The 8,776-nt window shown below is 34.9% G+C and overlaps 2 protein-coding genes across 5 annotated transcripts; one reads left to right on the top strand and one right to left on the bottom strand.

Annotated features, from left to right (window-relative positions):
- Positions 1 to 540: 540 nt before the first annotated feature.
- On the top strand, positions 541 to 4,283 carry LOC104121614 (ubiquitin-conjugating enzyme E2 2-like). 3 transcript variants are annotated; one of them, XM_009633646.4, is made up of 7 exons: positions 575 to 681; positions 1,018 to 1,104; positions 1,226 to 1,359; positions 1,482 to 1,507; positions 1,880 to 1,969; positions 2,915 to 3,003; positions 3,935 to 4,283. In XM_009633646.4, the coding sequence occupies exons 2-7, from the start codon at positions 1,045 to 1,047 to the stop codon at positions 4,073 to 4,075; spliced, it is 540 nt and encodes a 179-aa protein (XP_009631941.1). In that variant the 5' UTR covers positions 575 to 681; positions 1,018 to 1,044; the 3' UTR covers positions 4,076 to 4,283. The 3 variants fall into 3 exon arrangements, with proteins under 3 accessions (XP_009631942.1, XP_009631943.1, XP_009631941.1); XM_009633647.4 differs by lacking the exon at positions 1,018 to 1,104 and having other exon boundaries at positions 541 to 681; XM_009633648.4 differs by lacking the exon at positions 1,018 to 1,104 and having other exon boundaries at positions 546 to 681; positions 1,230 to 1,359.
- Positions 4,284 to 6,234: 1,951 nt separating this feature from the next.
- Positions 6,235 to 8,262, bottom strand: LOC104121613 (homeobox-leucine zipper protein ATHB-23-like). Of its 2 annotated transcripts, none has more exons than XM_009633644.4 (3): positions 7,934 to 8,262; positions 7,233 to 7,609; positions 6,235 to 6,734 (listed from the first exon to the last, which is right to left on the bottom strand). In XM_009633644.4, the coding sequence occupies exons 1-3, from the start codon at positions 8,088 to 8,090 to the stop codon at positions 6,420 to 6,422; spliced, it is 849 nt and encodes a 282-aa protein (XP_009631939.1). In that variant the 5' UTR covers positions 8,091 to 8,262; the 3' UTR covers positions 6,235 to 6,419. The 2 variants fall into 2 exon arrangements, with proteins under 2 accessions (XP_009631939.1, XP_009631938.1); XM_009633643.4 differs by having other exon boundaries at positions 6,235 to 6,740; positions 7,934 to 8,223.
- Between the last annotated feature and the right edge of the window lie 514 nt (positions 8,263 to 8,776).

The following is an 8,776-nucleotide window of genomic DNA, read 5'->3' as shown; positions in this document are numbered from 1 at the left end:
GTGGCTAAATTTGTTTTTCCTATTTTAATTGAGTTATTATTTATTAGACTGAAATAAAAATTAAAAAACCTAGATTAAGAAAATACTATCGAAAAATTGTATTTTTCGGTCACTATGATTTATATGTAAGTTAGTGAAAGTTTGATGATTTTTTGTGTGAGAAAATAAAGTTATATAATTTTAGTGAAAAATAGTTATAGTTATATAAGTATTTGTGAAATTTACCTGAATATTTTATTTAGTTATAGTTATATAACCATTTATGAAAATTTTGAAACTTTGATTCCTCATTCCTCAATGTTGTCTCCGTCCCTTCGACCATCAGGATGCCTCGGTGAGAGCAAGTTTCAAAAATTTTAGGGGCAGAAATAGAATAAACTAAAAGTTAAAAATCAAGCATTTAAGTTTGAAAAAATAATTTGTTAAATGCATGTCTACAAGAGTGGCTATTTCGTGCAATGCATGCCATGTAAGATCTGACATGGAGCCCTCCATATATATATATATATATATATATATATATATATATATATATATATATATCACGCAAATCAAACTCAAATTTTCACTCTTTAAGTTGCCGATTGCAAAGGGGACACTAATCTGGGCGGCCGATTCTCCAAGCTTAAATTCAAACGCCGTCCACTATCTTTCAAATTATATTGCCGCTTTTGCTCTCAGGTAAATCGATCTTCCCCTTACCTATGCTTTTCTGCATCAATTCACGTGATTGATTTTTGGGCTGTGCGTTTTTCACATCAACCCTAGTGAATCGATAATTTTTACTTATTGCATTACTCCTTAGTTATTGCTTGGGATTGAGGTGTAGTAGTTGTTGTTGTTGCAATCCTCTGTTTTGCCTTGATTTAATTTTGTAGCATTTGGTTGCCTCATATATAGGCCCATATAGCTTTGTGGCAGATTGGCAGCTCGTGCGGGGTCGTTCTGTTACTTTTACTCTAACTATATAGTTGATTTTTTTCAATACACACACAATAATAAGTTTACTGCCTCCAGGGATTTGGTTAAGTGGTAAGAGCGAGCATGTGCAGTGTGCATTGGGCGCACATCACAGATTCGAAGCTTGCCTCAGACAGAAGCCTAGTATATACTGCCTCCAGGGCTTTGGTCTAAAGTTCGATATGTTTTAGCTGCCTTAGTAATCATGGACAATAAGGCTCTTTATTGAGTTTTGTGTTTATTTGAATTGTGATTTCTTAATTAGGCAGTGAGGATGTCAACACCAGCGAGGAAAAGATTGATGACGGATTTCAAGCGGTTAGTGCACGATCCTCCTCTAGGCATCAATGGTGCACCTTATGGCAACAATATAATGCTATGGAATGCTGTTATATTCGGGTATGACATTTGGAATTGATTGAAAATCATGGTACCATAACTAATTGGAATTTGAAACTGATTGCTCCCTGCCCAAACAGCAGTATATTTGTACTTATAGCTTTTCTTTCCTTGAAATGCAGCCCCGATGACACTCCCTGGGATGGAGGTGAGGCAATGTTGCTCATGAATACCTTTTGTTTGGATATCACTCCGTCGTACCTATGCCTCATGAGACTTATTTATGCCTTGGCAATTGTATGAACAAATATGGTGCCCCTATATGTTTTATATCAGAAAGTTAGTTGCATCAGTGAAGATTTCTTGTGTCGATATGGTCCAGTTTGAGTTGCAGAATTGTAATTCAGGAGTCTTTGTAGGCAATTTGCTTTGTGCCTTCAATGCTGAAATTTTCTTGTTTTATCCTCCCAGTGAAGAAGGTTTTCTAGAATTGGTAGTGGGTGCATAACCAGTGTCCTTTCCTAAGTTAAATATCCTTCTGCCCTAACTTTGATTGTTTGGTGATATTGTTTGCTTACAGGCACGTTTAAGCTGACACTTCAATTTACTGAGGATTATCCTAACAGGCCACCAAAAGTGTACTTTATGTCCAGGATGTTCCATCCAAATAGTAAGTAGCTGAAGTATATCTCACCCCTCTTTTTCTACTCCTCTTTATCTCTTAGCAGAGTTGTAATCCTTTGAGAGGATAAGAACGTTCATTGTACTATAAATTGTCGAACTATAAGTCTGATTGCATTTTCTCTTTTGCGTTCACATATGTGGGTGTTTGTATGCGTGTATTGTTATGCAAGGAGGGCAAGGTAGGTTTGGTTTTATATCGTAACATTGTCAAGTCTTTTGCAAAAACAATCACAACTAATCATCAATGCCAAATTAGTTGGGGCTGGCTAGTGGCTATATGAATCATCACTATCTATTTTACGCCATTTGACCCAGATCATTCCAATGTTCAATAAATTAGGTTCTCAAATCCTAGAAGTTCTCTCTACATTTTCTATTGATATACAATCCTCCAACAAGATTAAAAAAGCCCCTAACGGATATTGAGCTGAGCGAGCATACCAATAAAACTAAGCCTTAATCATAACTAATTCGTATCGCTTGTATAGATCTATTTCTTCCATTGTACTTTACTTTTTGCCAAGTTTGCATGAATTTGAATAGATTGTTAGCCTGTCAAAACCACTTTCCTTCACGTGATTTTAGGTCCACCTTGTCTCCCTTTAACACTTCCAACCACCATGGTTTTTCACCTACACGCTGGTGCATTTGGAGGTCTAGATAGAACTTGACAAAACCATTTCAAATGATCTTCTTTTATTTTATCTTGATATCCTCTGTGTGCTACTTGCACTTGTATCCAATGTGTTCATGTCTAAACTTTTTGTTGAAAGAGGAGTAAAATCACTTTGTTTGAAATGTAGACATTTTCCTCTTGCGTCCTACTTTTGCTTCTTTTTTCATTTCATATTAGCTTATCTTATGCTTTTTCATATTGTCATGTTTAGTATAGTTTTCCTGATCTCTTATGCTTTTGCTTATTGTTGCTCAGTTTATGCTGATGGAAGTATTTCTTTGGACATCTTGCAAAATGAGTGGAGACCTATATATGATGTAGCTGCTATACTTATCTCAATACAGGTATTATGAGACGTTCTAAATGCAACACCATGCTTCGTTTCCATAAATAATTTTGAGGAATTAAAATGATTATTATTTTGGTTTTGGGGGGGGGGGGGGGTGGTGGATGCGTGGATGCATTTCCCGTATGGACAACCTATGACCTGTTCTGCTTTATAGCTGTGAATTCCAGTTTCTTACTTTAGATATTGAACTAGTAGTCCATCACTGTTGAGGATCATCAGTCAGTAGTTTGGTTGAACATATGAATAGAGGAAGAAAAGAAGCATCATGCACAAGTTTGTAGCCTGAAGATAACATGGATGTGTCTCAGAGTGACACTATTCTCCATGCTGATTCACAAGTTTTCACTTCTCTCTTGAGATTACTAGTAGGTTAAGATTTACAATTTTGAATATCCGTGTTTAGTTTTGATAATTTAATCCACAGAAGCAAGTCTTTCTTCATTTCTCTAACTTAATTGTTTCAAGCAAATTTTTACATAAGTTTAATTCCCATGTAAAAAATGCTCTCATTAGTTGCACATACCTAGTACTATTTAGTGAGTCAGCAGCTTTTCTTGGCACTGGTATTTTAGTTATTTTTGTCATTGTTAATTCAAAAATTGGTGGTTAGCATTGTCTCGTGTACTTTGATAAATTTCCAAATTTTATTTTCAAAAAGTAGGTAGATAAATCTCTGATGATGGACATATAAACAAGTCATTTTTTACACCACTTGGTGTTTACTAATGAAACTTTTGTATTATCAAAAAAAAAAAAAAAAAAAAATCAAGTCAATTTTTATAATCGTAACTGGGTCAAAAGTTAGCATTTTTCAGCATCTTCCTGAGCTAAAGAAAATGATCTGTATAAGTATAACCTATAACCATTAACATCTATGCTGGATTGCTGGTAAGTAGCTCCCTGATATGCGTTTTTTCCTACTGCAGTCGTTGCTCTGTGATCCAAACACTAACTCAGCAGCTAATGCAGAAGCAGCACAGCTGTTTAGCGAGAACAAGTGCGAATACAACAGGAGGGTGCATGAAATAGTTGAGCAAAGCTGGACAGCAGACTGTCTCTGTTGCTGAATCTGTTACATAGTATTCTCCTCGTCAGGTTGTCTGCATCAAAGTGAGATGTTTTAAGTGTTTTTCTACATTTATAATAATGTAGTGCGATAATGTCCTTTTATGTGCTGTTAGGAGCTCCGATTTTCTTTATCTTCATTTTTTGGTGCTCGACTATGAGACTTTGTACATATGATCTATTATATCCAATTATGTGAAATTGAAGGAAGCTCTTATTCCATAAATTATAAGGAAACCTCAATGAGTAAAAGGAAACATATCGCGTAGCGGTTTTGTTATCAATTGAAGTCCCTCTGAAGGTACATCAGTTGCGACTGCTTATGCATCTGTCGTGGTGACTTCAACCAAGTAGATTCTAGGTAGAAGTGGTCCTTCAACAGACTTATTGAGGAAATTACAAATCAGTGATCAATCTCTCTAATTTTACATCATTCTGATTGGAGAATATTTCTCTGCCTGTCTGAGCTTTAAGATTTACATGCACATTTTCATGGATCCCGTGTTGACACTTACTATGATAAACTTCATGGAGGTCCATCCATGGTAATCGACATCCCAGGAGATGCTTCATCTTTATAAAATTGTAAATGTTGCAAGAACCAGTTCGTAGTTTGTGCTCAGGAGATGGCTGAGTGGTTGAGACAATGGTATAGTAACCTGAAGATTTCCAGGTTAGAATCGCAGCTATTAATATTTTAATGTGGCCTAAGTTGGTTCTATATAATTATATCTTATCTACGAGCACGAGAATTGATTTTTCTTGTTTGAAAACGAATGCTCTTATCAAAGGATGTATGCTAAAATTTTCTCTTTCTTCGTAATAAATTGAGCCAAGTTTTTGCACATACTTTCTCCTTTTTCATTTCCTTTTATGGCGACCATCAAATTATACGCCTGATTTAGCTTGACATGTGACAGACTATTCTGACTGCCTAATTCATTATATAATCTTCATAAGAGTATAGGTATAAATTGTGATTACGCGCTTGTGTGCAATATACAAGTTCCTCATTTTTTGCATATATAGTTATAATCATATGACGTACCAGACTCTCCCCTCATTGTTTTGATGGAACACAATGTTGTGTTTTCTCATTTCGTATCCTTTTGGTTTCTTTTGTTAGTCCTTTTGCCATACTTAAATTTCAGCATCTCAGAAAAGGAGTCGCAAGATTTTTTTTCTTTAAACAGAGACTGACATACAGGTCACAACAGTAGGCAGAAAGAGTTACTAATATAGAAAAATGACTCATTCCCCAGTAAGCAACATTGTTCTGTTTTCTTCTTTATCCCTATCTCTTTGGTCTTTCCCCTCGTAATTTTGTGGTTGGATTCCTGGCCTGACTCTGATCTTTGACACTCGTTAAAAATCATACTAGTAATTCTTCTCATTGCTCATATATTATTGTTTTAGAAGCAAAGCAATCTGTAAATCATCCTTAAATCATCAGAATCTGCAACTTTATTAGTAGTACTGCACAGTCAAAAGAAGCTTCTCTACAATGATGTTCATACCATTTCTTTTTACTAGACAGTAAATGATATATATTTCTCGCAAAAATGATATCTCTATTTTACGTGACACTTTCATTTTTAGTATGTCACAGAAAGATTCTCACGTTTCTATATTTAGAAACTATTTAATCATATCATCTTCACTTTACAAGAAATAACATGACTTGTTAGGACCCTTTGATCTAAAAGTCACCTTATTATGTGGAGACAGAATATAAAGGACATACAAAACTCCCATACATCTTAATTGTTGGTAGTAAGGATCACTTTGATATTTTGTAGTATATTTTTAGCTTCTGTCAGAAGTTTTTTTTTTAATTTCTTACCCTCTGTTAATGAGATGATAAAATATGGGAAGGAAGTATAATAATATTCAGGTATTAACCAACAAAACATTTAAAGAAAAGAAAGTAACAAGAAGGCTCCATATCTGAAGCAACAACAAATACTAGTGCAAGGAGAGAATCTTCCTTTTTTGCCCTTCTCTTTCGAATTGTATAGGTTATGGCCCATAGCCAGAAAAGGTGACCCTGCACCACAGTCTCTCCTGATAATGCTCAGAACATGAATCTTTTTTATTATTTTAATCTGTCCTCCCAAGTGGTCCAACCTTGCAAAAACAACACCTCTGTCTCTCACAAGAATTGAAAAATCAAATACTACTAATATCAATTACCAATTTGTTGCATCGTCACTTTCAAGTCTTTAATAACAATCCTGGTACAATAACATTAACATATGTGCATTTTACTATACACACAGTAAATTTAACTGTCGGCATAAGACCCAAAAAAATGGTTTAATTTGAATAACTTGAAAGAAATTAAAATTAGTAAAAGTGTTGCTGCACTGGCAATGGCCAAAAATTGGTCTGATCTTCCACATTGGTGAACATGTTGCAAAATCCTTCTTCATTGACAGTTTGCTCTACTTTATAAGCTGTTGGAAAAATATCATGGCTGTTGAGTGGGCTGTTTGTTGATGATGTTCTTGTTGTTGTGGTTCCAAGATTTACATCTATAGTACTGTTGTTCTCATCACCACTTCCATTGATGTTCCAATTACACCCTTCGTTTTCCTTGTTCAGATTAAATAATATTGGTGGTGTATCTCCAGCTGATTCTCTGTTTCCCAGACTCAATAACTGCAACTGCCACCAGAATGATCAATGCGAAACATGAACAATTAAAACTACTTCCTTCGGTCTTTTTCGGTTATCGTTTATGGTTTTGGCAAACTCATTAAAAAATCATTTAATAGTATTAATAATAAGAATTACAGTATTTGACTAAATAGTCCTTTGCCTATCCATAAAATGAGTAATAATTGTTAAGAGACTTCCATAAAATTAACAGATCATTTATTAAAACAAGGGTAGATTTGAAAGAAACATAATCAATGTACTTAAATACTGGGTTCTACCAAACTGCAAACCCGTCTACTAGCGTTTGTGAGTGATGGTGGTTTAATTTCTAAAACGCACTAGAAATCAAATTAAACCTAAACTGATTTCAGCTAAAAGAATCTTGGAAAATCATCTAGTAAATGCAATACGGAGCGAGTTTCCCAATAGCATGATCCAAAGACGTTTAAGTCAAATTCTAGTCTGAATATAAAAGTCAAGTTCAATTGTGTTACGTACCTCAGAGTGAAGTTTTTTGTTTTGAGTCTTGAGTGCATCATTATCAATCTTAAGTTTATCACATTGTCGCTTCAAGATTTCGTAATCTTTCTCCAATTGCTTAGTCTTACACCTAGCTCTTCTGTTCTGGAACCAAATTGCAATCTGCCTGGGTTTCAATCCTAGAGCTCTAGCCAGTTGCATTTTCCTCTCAGGCTCAAGCTTGTTCCCCATCTCAAAACTTCTCTCAAGTGCCTTCACTTGCTCCAAATTCAGCCTCCTCTTCTTCTCCCCAAGTAAATGTGAAGAGCCATCGTCATCAGACATGTCGTCGTCCACTCTCGATTCTTGATTATGATCAAATGACATGGCTCTCCTCATTAACAACGGTGAAATTCCTGCATCCGCCATCACAATAAATATGTCATATTCCTACTATTTTGCTAGCTCACATAGTGGTAGATCTAGACTAGACACCGTGATGCAATATGAAATGAATGGGTCATTTTTTATACGAAACATAGATATGGATGCAATATCAAGTTTAAAACTCATAATTTAGAATTCACTGCATTTAGCTCACACTATATATGTGTAATGTGTGTGGAAAAGATATAACCCATATAGAGAGCAGAATTCACTAACTCATCTCTAAATCTTGAATTCATCAAGTTATTTACAAAATACATAGAGATAGAGTGAGTGTGAGAGAGAGAGAGAACCTTGAAATTCTTGTTGAGGAGCACAAGAAGAGGGAAATACATGACTAGGGAAGGAGGAAGGGAGATCATCATTAGCTGCTTCATGGTTTCGAAAATTAACAGAACTAGTTTCTTGTGCTGTAGAAGGAACAAAAGCCATGGTACTACTAAAAAGCATGTTATCTTATGCACAAAGTAAACCAATTAAAGTCATATATCAACTATATATATCTTCTTTTTTCTTTTTGAGGTGTTAATTAATAAGTCAAGAGGTGTAATGGGAAGGAGAGGTTTTGAAGTGGGAACATGGAAGGTGCGAAGAGGGGAACATTAACATGGGGTGGCAAGATGGCAAGACTGGAAGCCAGCGAAGTTTATATATTATTTTTGTTAAGAATTAACAACACATAACGTGAAATGTTATTATAAAATTTATTATCAGCACAAATATTCTCCTTACTTGCAATGTGATGCCCTTGTATTTTTCCTATGACTTGCGCTTTAGGTATCTAGTAGATAACAAGTCCAACTTTTTTACTATTTTTTTAAAGCGCTACGTACTATGTATGTCTATTATTTCAAATGTAAAGTCTCTCAGTTTAAACAGGCTTGAGCTATGTACTCCACAAAGTCAATCTGATTCAATGTTCAAGATTGCTAGATTTAACAACGTTATTAATTACTGTCATTCTTTAAATGAGAGAAATATATGTAAGTTGCCCTCCATGAATTCAACATCAACTTTCAAAAGGAAAATTACTGAATTTGAGGTCATGCATGTTTGGTGTGAAGTAAAATGTTTTTTCGTAAATGATGTTCTTTGATACAATTAGGTGACTTGAATCGAATAATAAGATGATCATC

Source organism: Nicotiana tomentosiformis, chromosome 2, assembly GCF_000390325.3.
Source record: "Nicotiana tomentosiformis chromosome 2, ASM39032v3, whole genome shotgun sequence".
In the NCBI taxonomy this organism is placed as follows: Eukaryota; Viridiplantae; Streptophyta; class Magnoliopsida; order Solanales; family Solanaceae; genus Nicotiana; species Nicotiana tomentosiformis.
This window is presented reverse-complemented; position numbering and strand designations above follow the sequence as displayed.